Raw genomic sequence first — 15,193 nt, 5'->3', positions numbered from 1 at the left:
ATTAGTACCCATTCTTCCCCTGCAAAAATTCTCTGGTTAGAAAATCTGGTATGCAATTCTGGCTGCCTTTAATGTATTCAATTTCAAAATCAAAAATACTTAATATGGCTTGCCAGCGTGCAAAAATTTGTTTTGATGCAATGTTTTGAACATCTTTTTGTAAAACATGTTTTGCAGATTTGCAATCAACACGAACTAAAATTTTTTTATTTAATAAATCATCTTGGAATTTGCTAATGCATAATACAATTGATAAAATCTCTTTTTTAATAGTACTATAGTTGCTTTGAGCCGGATTCAAAATTCCTGAATGGAAACGAACAATTTGTTCAGGAGATTCGGAAGAAGTTTTCTGTTTAAGGATACCTCCATAACCAATATCGGATGCGTCGGTTTCGACTATTTTAAGAGAGTCGGGAGTTGGAATGCCAAGGCAGGGCAAAGTCTTGACATGATTTTTTATCTGTTTAACAATGGAAGTATGATTTTGAGACCATGATGGAGGATTCTCCTTGAGACGATCAAACAAAGGTTTACATTGTTGACGAAGATGAGGATAAAATTCTGAAACATAATTAAGAGATCCAAGGAATCTTTGAAGCTGGGTTTTATCAATAATTTGATCTGGAAATTTATCAGCAAACTGGATGACTCGATCAATTGGTTGGATGGTAGACCTGTAAATATGGTAACCTAAAATTCTAACTTTGGTTTGAAATAACTTAATCTTAGATGCCGAGACGACTAACCCATTAGACCTAATGATCCTAACAAATGCATGCAAATGCTTCCAATGCTCATCTATTGATTTTGAGAAAATTAATACATCATCAATATAAACAATCGAAAAATGGCTGTATTGATTAAAAATCTCATTCATGATATTTTGAAATTCACTTGGTGTGTTTTTCAAGCCGAAGGGCATTACATTCCACTCATAGTGTCTGAAAGGAGTTACAAAAGCAGTTTTTTACTTATCAGATTCATGAATTTGGATTTGCTAAAAGCCTGATTTCATATCAAATTTAGAAAAAACAGTTGCTTGAGAAAGTCTTTTTATCAAATCTCTTTTGTTAGGAATTGGATATCAGATCAATTCTAAAACATCATTCAAGGGTTTGTAGTTAATAACTAATCGTGGAACGCCGCGTTCTAATTCTGCATTTTTCTGGACATAAAAAGCAGGGCAAGACCATGGAGACTTGCTTTTACGGATAATTCCTTTTTCCAAAAGTTGATTAATTTCTGTTTTACAAAACTCTAAAACTTCTTGGTTCATTTGAATCGGTCGTGCTTTTGTGGGAATTTTTGATTCAGCAAAATCTTTAATATAAGGGAGTTTAACAATATGTTGTTTTATGTGCCAAAAAGCATTTGGAAGATCGGAACAAATTTCTTTAGTAAGCTTATCAGAAAACTGACGAATAGCATTTAACAAAGATTTGTTCGTCAACTGTTCTTCAATTCTTTTGTGAATAATTTCTTCTTGTAGAAATGCAATTTGTTGGGATTTTGCAGTAATCTGGTTGAGGGTTTTTGAAACATTATCTTTTTGAAGTTGTTTTAACTTTTTAAGATCTGTTTCCATGCAAAATTCAAAAGTAATTTTTTGGCCAAAAACCTTGGTAGAAATGCAGTTATGATGAACTTTGAAAGGATAAATTAATGCAATGAAAGGGAGTCCCAAAATGACTGGATCAGAAATATTCTTGATCAAAACAAATGGAGTTTTAAAACAAACATTTTGTTGACAAACGTGAGCTTTGGGAATTTCATAGTTTAATTTCATCGGGGATTGATTTGCAGCGCTAAGTGTTTCCGTAGACTTGTGAAAATATTTAGTAGGTATTAACCCGTCTTGAATGCAATTTAAATCTGCACCTGAATCAATTAAAGCGATGGTTTCTAAATGAAAATCTTCGATTACTATCGTAACTTTAGAATACCATTTTCGAATTCTTATTTTGTCTAAAAGACTTAAAACAAGTTCTTTTGAAGAAGAAGATTTAGCTGAGTGAGCGTCGGAATCGGAATTTGAGGAAGAATCATTTTGTTCTTGGACGAGTTCTTGCATACGTACTCTACTGAGTTGTGAATGAATTTCGGTATTTTCGGATTTTAAAAACTTAATTTCCGATTTGATTTGATTAACTTCTTTTTGCAGATCTTTGAGGGTGATCTCCTTTTTGGGTTTATTAAAACGTTCCAAAGTGGTACTGAGAGAAATCTTTTGAGAAGAAGTTTGACTAGTGCCAGGTTTATGAGGAGAAATCAAATTTTTGAGTTTTTTCAAATAAAAAGATTTTAAATCAGGGTCATCGACTTTGCTAATTAATTCCATTAAAAACTCTTCTTGTTCTTCTTGCTTATTAAGCACTGAAATTTTATTACAACAAGTGTCTGTGCACCCAAACTTAATGTTTGGCGAGGAGACGTCGCTAGAACTGCTAGAGTCAGAGACGGAAAAATCGGGATTTTTATCAGATTGACTAGAGTCGGTATTTCTAATTTCTAAAGCCTGAATAAGTTGAACTTTCTCTTCTTCAGAGATTTTTAGTTGGTTAATAACCTTTTTAACCTTGCATTCATTTGCATAATGACCAAATTTACCACACTTGTAACGCTTTCCCTTTTTATTTTGAAAATCATTTTTAGACTTTCGAAAAGGTTTTTTGTTTGAAGATGGTTTTTCATAAAATTTATTTGTTTGAAAAGGTTTGTTGGAAGATCTTTTGTTTTTATAAAATCTGGATTGATGTTTAGAAAACTTGCTGGTTTGTTGGGCTTTTTTCTTTTTACTCGAAGGAGCGATTGGAGGTAAACCATATTGTTCACAAAATGTTCCAAGTTCGTTAGCAATAGATTTATCTTTATGAACTTGTTTTGAAATCTTCATGTCGATACACATTTTCAATCCTTCATTTTGAATAACATTAACTATGTTACCATATGTAAGGGTATGATAAGGTATGACACCTTCTTCATTTACTAAACCATTTCGAATTTTGTGAGCAAAAAGATTTGGTAAACCATTGATAAATTTTTCTTTCCAAAAAGGTTGATTACTATCTTCCCGAAGCATAACTCTGGATATGAAAACATCTTTATACCATCTGAAATCACTTAAGGTTGGACACCTTAAATTACTCAGTTGGTCGTGAATACGCGTAGTAACGTTGCTGGGTGTTCCTATAAAGTGTTCTATAATCGTATAAAGTAAAGTATTTACTCTGTCGGGTATTCCCTGTCCTATCGTTTCGTCAAAAATGGGAAATCCTTCCTCATCTTTTTTGACCGCAAAGCGCATTTCATCTCTGGACTGAGAAGTTAAGTGTTTCTCCCACCAAGAATGAAGCATTCCAGTGAAACCAGTAACGAGAAGATCAACGATTTGTGTTTGTGTAAAATTGTGATTTGAAATGTAGCTATTAGCAACCATGGACATGTGTTGAAGTTTGTTCAAAAGTTCTTGTTCGGATAAGCCATCTATGTTCCACTCATAAAGTTTGTCGGCTGAAACTGAAAATTGATTTTGAATATTTCGTTCTTCAAATTGAAGGTCAGGAGGAGTTGGCCTGGGATACCAGTTTTTTGTGACACAAGTAGGGTTGACCGGATGAGTACGAATACGTTTTAAATCAAGAGTTGGTTGAAGATCAATGTTGTGAAAAGCATTTTCAATATTTTGAATAGCAGAACTAGTTTTCGTGTCCTGAGAAGAATCTGGATCAGATGTGCTTTCTTCTTCGACAGAAACATCATTGTTTTGCAAAACACTCACAACTTTCTCTTTTTTGAGCTCAGTGAGCATATGATCAATTTTTTGTAAAGTAGTCATGGATTTTAAAGCAGTGGAACTTGAAGAAGTATCAGTAAAATTTACTAAAGGTTTTTCTTTTTGAGAAGATTTTGGTTGAGACAATTTGTCGATTTTGGTTTCAATTTTGTCTAACTGTTTTCCAATAGTATGAAGACTTTGGTTTGTAAAATTATTCTGTTCAATGACAGGTTTAAAACCAGAATCTTCTTTTGGAATTTTGAAAGGAGTTGCGGGAATGTTGGTATTACCGGTGGAAATCAAAATAGTTTCTTTGGGAGGATGACTAGAAGAAATCAAAGTTTTGTCTTCCTTAACCCAATTTTCTTTGGTAATAACCGTAACTTTATTTTTTGTTTCATAATGTTTTTCAATAAAATCAAAGAAAGATATTTCAAATTGGTATTGTTCTACAAAAGCTTTCCATTCGGCATATATGGCTAGCTTTTCTTCATCACAATACTTTTTTCTAAAAATATTTCTTCTGGGAATGTTTTCCTCAGAAGCGATGTCAGCTTTAAGCTTCCTCCATCGTATTTTATGTGGTTTGTTTAAAACAAGTAATTGGTGATTCACCGATGTTGTTTCAAAATCAGAAAGAGTTGGAGAAGTGGGTTCTTCTTGGTTTGAAGGATGATAAACAGGATGTGCAACTTGTGAAGAAGTGTCGAAAGACTTTAATTTGAGTAAATCATTGACTAAATCTTGTTGTGCAGCTTCCTGCTCTTTTAACTTTTTGTTTACTAACGATTTGATCAAATCTTGATCTCGACCCAGTCTATCGGTTGACGTGGATCCAGAAAAAGATTGTCTGCTAGGAGCAAAAGATTTGTGTGACAAAACTGATTCACAAGATTTTCTTGCTGGACGATCAAAATTGATTTTAACTGTGCCGTCAAAATATTGTTCAATGTTGTCGAGATTAACGAGGCTGTTTTGGACGGAAACCGGCTTACTTTCATTAATTAAACACCAATCCGAAGGGAGACTGATGTCTGACCACCTAATGGTTCTTGGAACTCTTATGTTTGCGCTTTCTTGGGTTGTTTGGATTAAAAGAGTGTGGTCGCGAGGACTTTTGTTTAAAGCTTGAAAATTCATGTTTGTACCAGTGACTTTGTAATAAATTCTAAAAATAAGTGCCAAAGGTTGTGTTCCTTCCTGGACTTGGTACCCGGAGGTTTTGATATTAAGAGTAAGAGCTTTTAAAACATGTGGATCTGAAAGACTTATTGTGAGATCGGGAAAGCAATCAAAATGGATAGGTCCGTTGTAAAGACTAGATTCGATCATTCCTAGTATACTATCGTTGAAATTAGTAAATCGAGCGTCGCGTAAACATAAAAGGATGGAAGTGTTAAGACCTTTTCGTGTTAACGGTTTAACTGCGATTTGAACTAAACCAATATGAAGATAGTTATGACCATTTTTACGATGCGCTTTGATTTGTTCTGGAGAAAATAATTGACAAGTCTCATGTTCTTTGCTAAGAGCATAACCCTTCTCAACTGTTTTGACGTGATGTTCGGATTTAAAAGAGGTCAAAGACCATTTTTTCTTGTAAATATTTTGGGTTGAAACTTTTGGAATGTTCCAGTCGGAAAAATCAATACTTTCGTCTGTTTGAAAATCCAGTTTTTGTTCTTCATTGACAATGTCAGGTATAGTTCCTAAGGTGGATCTAGAGCTAGTGCTGGCCATTGAACTAGATCTAAATAATCTACTCATGATATGCACAAAACAAGTATACTATATGCAAGACTTAAAAAGATTCACCTTCCTCGTATGTCTAGACTCTTCCCCCGCTCATGCGCTCCGCTCATGCCTCTCCTGGGACTTAATGTTTGGACCACGTCTTACTGTTTGGCTGGAAGAAAGAAGAACTGAGGACCGACGATTAAGAAATGCAGATAAGATACAAGTATGTGAATAGTAATGAACAGATTAGATAGATGCTAATGCAATATATATATATGTATGTATGTATGTATGTATGTATGTATGCATGTATATTGTAGCACATGCAACTTCCTTGACATTGACTACATTCAAAGGAAAAGGAAGCAAAGTCTTCGTTTCCTACTTTTATTCCCACCTTCGTTCGTTGGCACTCGGCAAAGAAATCGTAAAATGTAGACTTATTGGAGGCAGATTGTTTGCCTTTCTGTTTGGTGCTCTTTTCGTTTCTTCTTATTTTGTGCGGTCACAATTAAATCACGTTAACATTTTATATTAATTTTTTATAGAGATAATAAGACAAAAAACAATAGGAATATAAAATATTGACGTGATTTAACCGTAACCGCACAAATAAAAAAGAAATGAGAAAGGCATCCAAACATAAAGGCAGACAATCCGCCTCCCTCAATCTTTGGGTTGGGCATTTTAGTGAGCCCGGTTGGGTTGGGTTTTGAACATTAAAACTTTATTATTGGGTGAAAATTTGACCATCCGTTTAATAAGTGGGCCACGTCAACAGTTTCACTGTGTCAGACAATCTCGAGGGCACGATGAAGGGGGACGTTGCAGCAGCTTGCCGATGCGGACGGTGGTGGTCGTATGCGACGATGCATGCAAGACTCGATGGGGTGGGTATGCTGGGGAAAAGATGAAAATTTTGACAGGTTGGGTCTGGGAAAAAGTGACGATCGAAGAATTTGACAAGAAAATTTGACTGGGTGGAAGGAGGATTTTCTTTCCTAATCTCTTTCTTATTCTCTTTCCTTCTACTTGAACAGTTCTGGTTCTTATATTAATTTTTTTAGAAGCAATAAGACAAGGAATAATGTGTGAGAGACGGTGAAAGAAAGGGATGGGAACAAGAGGCGACAGAATCCTACTTCTTGCAGGAAAAATCAAATTCCAAATCCATTGCGAGAAAAAATAGGGTCCGGTTCCACTAATGAGCTCAGTTTTATTGTGAACGGTTTCACTCCAAGTTCGTTTTGTCTAATTTGTCAGCCGTTCAGATGAAATCCAACGCCTTATATTTGATTCTCACATATGATCTGCAAACAGCGATCCGCACCTTAGAAAACGCGTTCCTTCATTTGAGTTAGGTACACCAGACCCTCTGTTTGGTAATATAAGGGAAAATTGTTAAACACGCAAGGATTGAATTGAATCCCACAACTTACCAATTCAAATGGAATTCGGCTAACCGTGCCATTTAATGCTTGAATTATTTGATCTAGCATATAGCATTAATAAGGTTTGAAAATTAATCCACGTTGCATGGCATTGCAAGCCTAAAACACCTTAGCACTACGATACAATGATATTCATTTTTATTTGTAAGTAGGAGAGTTTAGGCATTAATAAGGTTTGAAAATTAAACTGAAATGTATGACATGGCAAGCCAAAAGCGCCTTAGCCATGCTCGTTCTTATCTTGGTTGTCTTCAAACCATTTTTCAATTCAACGGTCGAAATTTGAAAAGATGTATATGAAGTAAAAATGAGTGTATAAATAGCTTCACCCTTCACAGTAATCCCTAAACTTATACCTCCACTTTATTCACTCTCAAATTTCAATTTGACTCTCCATTCGTAATCTTTTATTTGTATATTTTGTTTTACTATAAAGTAACAAATGAAAATGGGGAAATAAATGGTATTCTCATAAGACCATCTCCAATGGTTGGGCTAAAAGCTAAATTTTTTAACCCGGAAAATTTAGCTTTTAGCCTAAAAACAGTTTTTCTGCTCCAACCGTTCTAATCTAAAATTTTAGCCTGGGATTATTAAATAATGAACTTAGGCTATTTTTTTTTGTTAAATTAAATTTTTTAAAAAAATAAATATGTAGACTATAGTAAATTAATTTTATGAACATTTTAATCTAAAAAAATTTAAATTCCGATAAATATTGGGTGGAGTCCACTCCGATTTCTGGGCTAAATTTTGGGGGGAATTTGGCATTGGCTTAGCATTTAGCATTTAACCCAAAATTTCCCCTTGGGTTGGAATGAGTTTGGAGGAAAATTTTAGAGGGTAATTTAGTTTTTAGCCCACCATTGGAGTTGGTCTAAAAAGAGGCTGACAAGCCACTCTTCTCTTAATAATATTATTTTTTCTAATTGAGCAATAGCTTTATTAAATTAAATAATTAATTATTAGAGCAAGGTTATTAGAGGAAGGAGAACTGATGAAAATTGAACCTAGTTGGAATGATTGATTTGAGCCAATGTCGTTTACGTGCCAACGACAATAATATCACATATCTTGTTTTTACAACGACGATATATTTACACTAAAAGACGAGAAAATAAATTAGTATCGAACTAATTATTGTTGAGATTCGTTCAACACCTAAAGTTGGATCACATGTAACATGTTTCTTATTAATACTTCATTTTGTTTCATCACTCTACCACTAAAGTGTTTTGTAGTTATGGAATATGTAGTAATTGGTTTGGAAAATATAAAAAGGAAAGTGTTATTGGCACTCCAAAAATCTCATTTTACATTCCTCACAAGTGTATTTTTCTTTTTCAATATAGAAAGGTTGGAGTGTAGAATAAGATTTTTAAAGTACTAATAACAATTCTCTATAAAAATACTCTCTTGATGGATTAACTAAATAAAAAGGAAAAGTGCCCAAATGGTGGGAGTTAAAAGTGTTGACCTAATTACAACCTAATAATTCATAAATATATGCTCTATTTTTTTTAGGACAATGATATATTTTTTATTAAAAGGAAAGAAACTTCGGTTAAGGCACACAATGAATAATCTAATTTGGTATCTAATTCGTCATGCACAAAATTCAAACTTATGACCTTTCATTTACAAGTAAAAATAAATACTATTAAACCATAGCACTGAATGGCAAATATATGCTCAATTTAATTGTGGATAAGAAGAAAACAAATAAATACAAGTGGTCCTTGCCAAGTGGTGAAGAAATGAGACTGAGACAGAGACTTCGGAGTTTGAAATAATATCCCAATAGGTTGGAGGTTGAACTTTGTCTTGTCCATGAAAGACAAATTACAAATTATACAATTTACATAATGAAGTTATGGTTCCCCATATCTTCTCCAACTCCAAAAGTAATCATGCTTTTAATTTTTCTTCAAATAAATGTTCACCAAAAAAGGTATTTTTCATGATCCCTTTGTGATACAATGAAAATTTGCGTGCAACAACAAACTTCTAGCTCAAGTGGTTGAGAATACAAGAGATCTTGTGTTAAGCCTCCTAGTTGTTCATTCATTTGATAACCAGAATCATTCTTTGATAATGATCATAGTATGTAAAATAATACGACAGGAAAGACGGTGGGGGTTACGAAATAACCCTAGTGGATGCATCGGATGGACATCAAGTGGTTGATATTATCCTTCCCAGAACAAAATTTCTTGTTTCAGAGGACAAATCCATCAAACTTGATCATTAACGAGTAATCCTAATGTCTTGCTTCCCCCAAGTCGCTTGTATAAGAAAATATTGCTATGTATATATCCAAACAAAATCCCTTGTGGATATATCAAATTATCTTATATATCCAAAAGCAACAAAAATGTCTAAATCCAACATTCAACACAATCTAGAAAAAGCCACACATACTTACAAACACAGTACATAAATGTCACACCATCACAGAACATGCATACCGGATCAAAGAAGGCACCAAACTCTAAGCACAATCATTACAACTAGCACATGGTATGATTTTGTAAAAATACAACCATAATATTATGAGAGTAACAGTTAAAAGAAAGTCATGCATCCTGTAATAAGAGGAGCCTTCTAGGATCTCTCGAGCGGAAAAATCCGCAAAATCAATAATTTTAGAGGCTATAAGGCCACATACGGACGGAAAACACACACAAAAAGAGAGAAAATAGAAACCATTACATATTAGAATGCTGAAGGCATGATGGGCCTGTGGTGTTTTTCCTCAAACCCTCTATAACATCAGAAAATAATAAGCTTTTGGAAGCTGCTTTTAGCTTATCGAATAAGCTTGTTTAGAGTCATAATTCAGCTCCATTTTTCATCACAATTACCAAATTTATGATTAAGAAAAGTAGATTAAAAGCATAACCATCTATTTAATATATCTACTGAAAACTTGAACCTGGTGTATAAATGGCAAGGTCAGGCCACCCATTGGCCCCATTCCAACAGCTTGACGTTGAAGAATCACCATTTTGCAACCCCATATAGCTCTCTGGATTCCCATGGCTCTGGCCCTCCAAACCCGGACCCGGATCCGAATTCATCATATTACCTGCAGCATCCAAATTCTCCCCAAAATCACCCATTTGCATCAGTTTCAGACCCGACCCATTTGGATTCAGACCCTCCAGAAGCGACCCGAATTGCCCATTTGAAGTCAGGAGGGAGCTGAAGCTCCCTGAGAAGTCCATCACTCCGCTGTCTTGATCGACCTTTGAGCCGTAGGCCCGGGTCCGGTCGGGCTGCGGATCCGGGTTCTGAGCTGCTGCTGCTGAAGAGCTCGACAGTGACGATGAGGAAGTCGATGAGGAACGTTTCGAAGCTGACGACGACGACTTCTTCGTGTTTTTCCTGCTTCCGCCGCCGACGGGGATATTTCTCAAAGCGCCGCCTTTGGTCCAGTACCGCTTGCAGTTCTTGCAGAAGTGGCGCGGCTGCGAGAGGTTGTAGTTGTTGTAGTAGCAAAACTTGGTGTTGGAGGACTCGCAGCGCGGACATTTCAGCTGCTCTTGCTCTGGAAACTGGGGCTTCATGGGTTGGAAAGTTGCAGGGTCCTGCATTTTGTGAGACCCCAAGTTTCTATTTTTGACCAAAGTTCGGGAAATATGGAAGATTTGGTGATCTGGGTTTTGTTTTTCAGAAGCGAATTCAGAGTTCTTGGGTCAGAAATCGATTCGTGAAGTCTGATATGAGACCAAAAGAGACTGAAATTTTAACACTTTTCTGTGATGAAAGTGTGAAATAGAAGAGGCGAAATATAAAACCAAGGTTTGTGGAATTTGGAGGGTTTTGTTGAGATTTTGAGTCCAAATTGGATCGTGGGAACTGAAAAACCAAAAGGTTATTGGGGATCTGAAATGGCGTTTTAAGAGAGGAAAAATAAAAGGCAGAGAAATCTGCAAAAATCTGAAAAGAAGACAAAAAGGTGGAATTGTTTTTAGACTTAGATATGAGCTTCCATTCAAATCATCCAAAAATTACTAAAACTTTGAACTTTCATGCTATGTAGAGAAGAGAGTGAGAAAAACCATCCCAAAAGCCAAAGCAGAAAACCCAGAAAAACTAAATTACAAGATTGGATGTTTGAAATTGTTACACAGAATCCAGAAAAAGCTCAAAACTTTCAGCTGGGAAATGTTTTCATGGGGTCTGAATCAAAGAGTGAAAGATGGAGGAGTAGAAGGAGGAAGGGGAGAGAAAATTTGGGTCATTTTGTTTATATTTTTATGGAGATTATCTGTCTGTGTGTCCGCGTTGGAGTGACGATCAGCTCAAATAGGAGAGACAAAGACACTGCTCCCTCTCTCCTCTCACACACAGTGGGCATAGACTGGATTGGATTTAGCTAATCTTCTTCCTTCTGGACAGCCCCACATCTTCCACCAATCACTTAGTTAATTAAAAAGTAATTATTTTTCTAATAGAATAATGGTGTCAATAATTATTCTCATTCTTTGGGAGCATAAGCCCAACACTCTGTTTTGTCAATGATTTTAGGGAGATACTTTATTGCAAATATTTGTTAACCAAAGTCAACCTCCATGATTAAAATGCTCTCATTAACCTTAAACATGTGAATATATTAAGCAGCTGGAATGATTAACCATAAAAAATAATATTTAGGTTTCAAAAGAAAAAAAGAAAAATTTATAGTTGAAATGAAATTCCCAAAAGTCTTAATATTCTCTAACGACAGAAATTTTGAAACGTCTTACGAACTTATACTCATTTTTCAATTTGTCATATGAAAATAAAGTTAAACGATTTGTCATACTAATTTTTTGAAATTATTAATTTATCATCCCAGCCTAGCTCTGTTAAAGTTTTCATCCAAAAAATAAGTTATGTCACTTGCAAAAACATAAAGAATATCATATTATTTTACCATAAACTAGAGAGTTCCCAGCAACTATATTTTGATTCATCTTCACTTCGAAAACAAGGAAGTAAGTGCAGGTCGTTCCCTTTTTCTGAAAGGCAAACCATTAGATCATCGTATACCAGATCAACCATTCCTTTTGTATTGATTGAGGAGTAGAGTGTTTTTGTCGAAGACAACTTATTAGAGGAGTAGAGTGTTGAAATGATTGAAATAACCATGAACACAAGTCATGTGCAATTTATTTTAGCTAAAAAAACTTAACAAACTTAGGGTATGATCACAATTAATGATTTCGAAAAGTTAATATGTCAAATTGCTTAAAAATCTAATTCATATGACAAATTAGAATAGATATATAAGTTCATGTGACATTTCAAAAAATTCACTTTCTTTTATTTTCTAATTATTATTATCGTCCATGGGAGTATGGGGATAGGACAAGTTCAACTGCCTAAGAGCACAAAAATATGTACGGATGATCTAGTAAAAAAATTAATTTAATACCTTATTAAGTTATTAAATCCCAATATGTAGTTTAAGGGTCTTGTTGTTTTGTGGAATAGAGTTTGACAACATATCATATGCCATAGACTTTATGTTATTGTAAATTAATATCTTGATCAATTGTATAAACCTATTATATTTGTGGAATGTGAAGACCACGATGTTTGTATTTGTCACATATGATAAAAGGTAGGTTTTTTAGCCAAAATGGTCCTTGAGATTGTCCATCATCCATTATTTTGGTCATTCCATTAAAAAAACTCCGTTAAGTGCTCCCTGAGCTTTTTAATGGAAATACCAAAATGATGGATGGTGGACAATCTCAGGGACCAAAGTTATGTGTTATGCAAATTTTAGGGACCAAAGTTATGTGTTATACCCTCAACTTAATAGAGTTTTTTTAACGATAAATAATGGATGGTGGACAATCTTAGGGATCACTTCTATTGATTTTAAATCTCAGTGACCAAAGTTATGTGTTATGCAAATCTCATGAACCATTTTAACTAAAAAGCCTAAAAGGTAAATGTTAAGGAAGCTTTCTTAAAAATAAGACTGTTCACAGATTCTTCACCATTTTATGTTTTTTCCACAAATCTGATGCCAACATTATACAAAATTATATAAAAAACATGAGGTAGTGGAGAGTCCCACTTTGAAAGTCTCCTTACCATTCTCGTGATTAAATTCATGTCATAATTCAAATAATTACTTATTTATGTGAGATAATGTCATAATTGAAAGTGTTTGCAGTTTAATTTTTGGAAAATGCTAGGGATGTTAAATTTTTAAATCAAATGATATGTCACAAATAGAAAATAAGTATGTTAATCAAAACTTAAGTAATAATCCAATTATTAACATCCACAGTATTTAGTTTACAAAATTTGATTAGAAATTTGATCTTTTTAGCATTAGCTTTAAATTTTTTTTGTTCAATAATATCACTAGTGTAAAATGTAGAACAACTGGGTGGTGTTATCCACACGTTCATTCCACCTCCCACAAACTCTTATTAATTTTTGTCCATTATTTTTTTTCAACTCATTCGATCTGACAATCGAAAACTAAAAGAACTGTATGAGAGGTAAAAAATAATGTATGGATAGCACAATCCAGAACGAATAACCATGCCATTGCCAACATAGCTTGAGAACAAGAGATTAGTTATATAGTTATGCTTGTAATTAGAGCATTAGGCCAAGCCGAGTTGATGAGGCTAAGCCGCCAAGCCTTGAAAAAAGCTTGCGTGCAAACAAAGCGAGGAAGCAGTGGTGAGAGGGGATCATTGCCAGTTTATCATCAAATCTTTGCCGCCAATTCTTGTAGTGGCAGCATCGTGACGGTCCATGTGTTGACTGTCGATGGGATCAAATCCTAGTGAGATATCTTTGCCCTAGCCCTATAGTAGGCGACTCACTCCCGTTTTTAGGAAAGAAATTTAATTAGGTATCTGATATCCACATATCTTATTTTACTTCTCACACATTTCTTGATAATTTATGTCTGTTGATCTTTTTCAATTCATCTGATCCAACGACCGAAATTATTAGGATGTGTGAGAAGTTGTCACATCCCGGCCCAGGGCGGACCACTTCCCAGGCCCACTCCACCACCGTAGCACGATATTGTCCGCTTTGGGCCCCGACCATGCCCTCACGGTTTTTGTTTTTGGGAACTCACGAGCAACTTCCCAGTGGGTAACCCATCATGAGATTGCTCTAGCCCTCTTCTCGCTTAACTTCGGAGTTCCTATGGAACCTGAAGCCAATGAGCTCCCAAAAGGCCTCGCTCTAGGTAGGGATGAGAATATACATTTAAGGATCACTCCCCTGGGTGATGTGGGATGTTACAATCCACCCCCCTTTAGGGGTCCGACGTCCTCGTTGGCACACCACGACCAGGGTTAGGCTCTGATACCAAATTGTCACATCCCGGGCCGGGACGGATCACTTCCCCGGCCCACTCCACCACCGTAGCACGATATTGTCCGCTTTGGGCTTACCATTCCCTCACGGTTTTTGTTTTTGGGAACTCACGAGCAACTTCCCAGTGGGTCACCCATCATGAGATTGTTCTAACCCTCTTCTCGCTTAACTTCGGAGTTCTTACGGAACCCGAAGCCAATGAGCTCCCAAAAGGCCTCGCACTGGGTAGGGATGAGAATATACATTTAAGGATCACTCCCCTCTATTGTGACATCCCACATTACCCAGGGGAGTGATCCTTAAATGTATATTCCCATCCCTACCTAGCACGAGGCCTTTTAGGAGCTCACTGGCTTCGGGTTCCATGGGAACTCCGAAGTTAAGCGAGTAGCACACGAGAGCATTCCCATGATGGGTGACCCATCAGAAAGTTCTCATGTGAGTTCCCAGAAACAAAACCGTGAGGGCGTGGTCGGGGCCCAAAGCGGACAATATCGTGCTACGGTGGTGGAGATGGCTCAGGAAGTGGTCCGCCTGGGGCGGGATGTGACAATTTGGTATCAGAGCCTAACCCTGGTCGTGGTGTGCGAACGAGGACGTCGGGCCCCTAAGGGGGGTGGATTGTGACATCCCACATTGCCTAGGGGAGTGATCCTTAAATGTATATTCCCATCCCTACCTAGCACGAGGCCTTTTGGGAACTCACTGGCTTCGGGTTCCATGGGAACTCCGAAGTTAAGCGAGTAGCGCACGAGAGCATTCCCAGGATGGGTGACCCATCGAGAAGTTCTCGTGTGAGTTCCCAGAAACAAAACCGTGAGGGCGTGGTCGGGACCCAAAGCGGACAATATTGTGCTACGGTGGTGGAACGGGCTCG

At 36.2% G+C, this 15,193-nt stretch overlaps 1 protein-coding gene across 1 annotated transcript; it reads right to left on the bottom strand.

Moving 5' to 3' along the window:
• Window positions 1-9,492: 9,492 nt before the first annotated feature.
• On the bottom strand, window positions 9,493-11,461 carry LOC137707998 (dof zinc finger protein DOF3.1-like). The gene has a single exon (XM_068446958.2). The coding sequence runs from the start codon at window positions 10,560-10,562 to the stop codon at window positions 9,885-9,887; it is 678 nt and encodes a 225-aa protein (XP_068303059.2). The 5' UTR covers window positions 10,563-11,461; the 3' UTR covers window positions 9,493-9,884.
• Window positions 11,462-15,193: the final 3,732 nt, after the last annotated feature.

Source organism: Pyrus communis, chromosome 17, assembly GCF_041283825.1.
Source record: "Pyrus communis isolate YQ-2024b chromosome 17, ASM4128382v1, whole genome shotgun sequence".
Taxonomy (NCBI): domain Eukaryota; kingdom Viridiplantae; phylum Streptophyta; class Magnoliopsida; order Rosales; family Rosaceae; genus Pyrus; species Pyrus communis.
The sequence above is the reverse complement of the archived record's forward strand: the minus strand, read 5'-3'. Positions and strand labels throughout refer to the sequence as shown.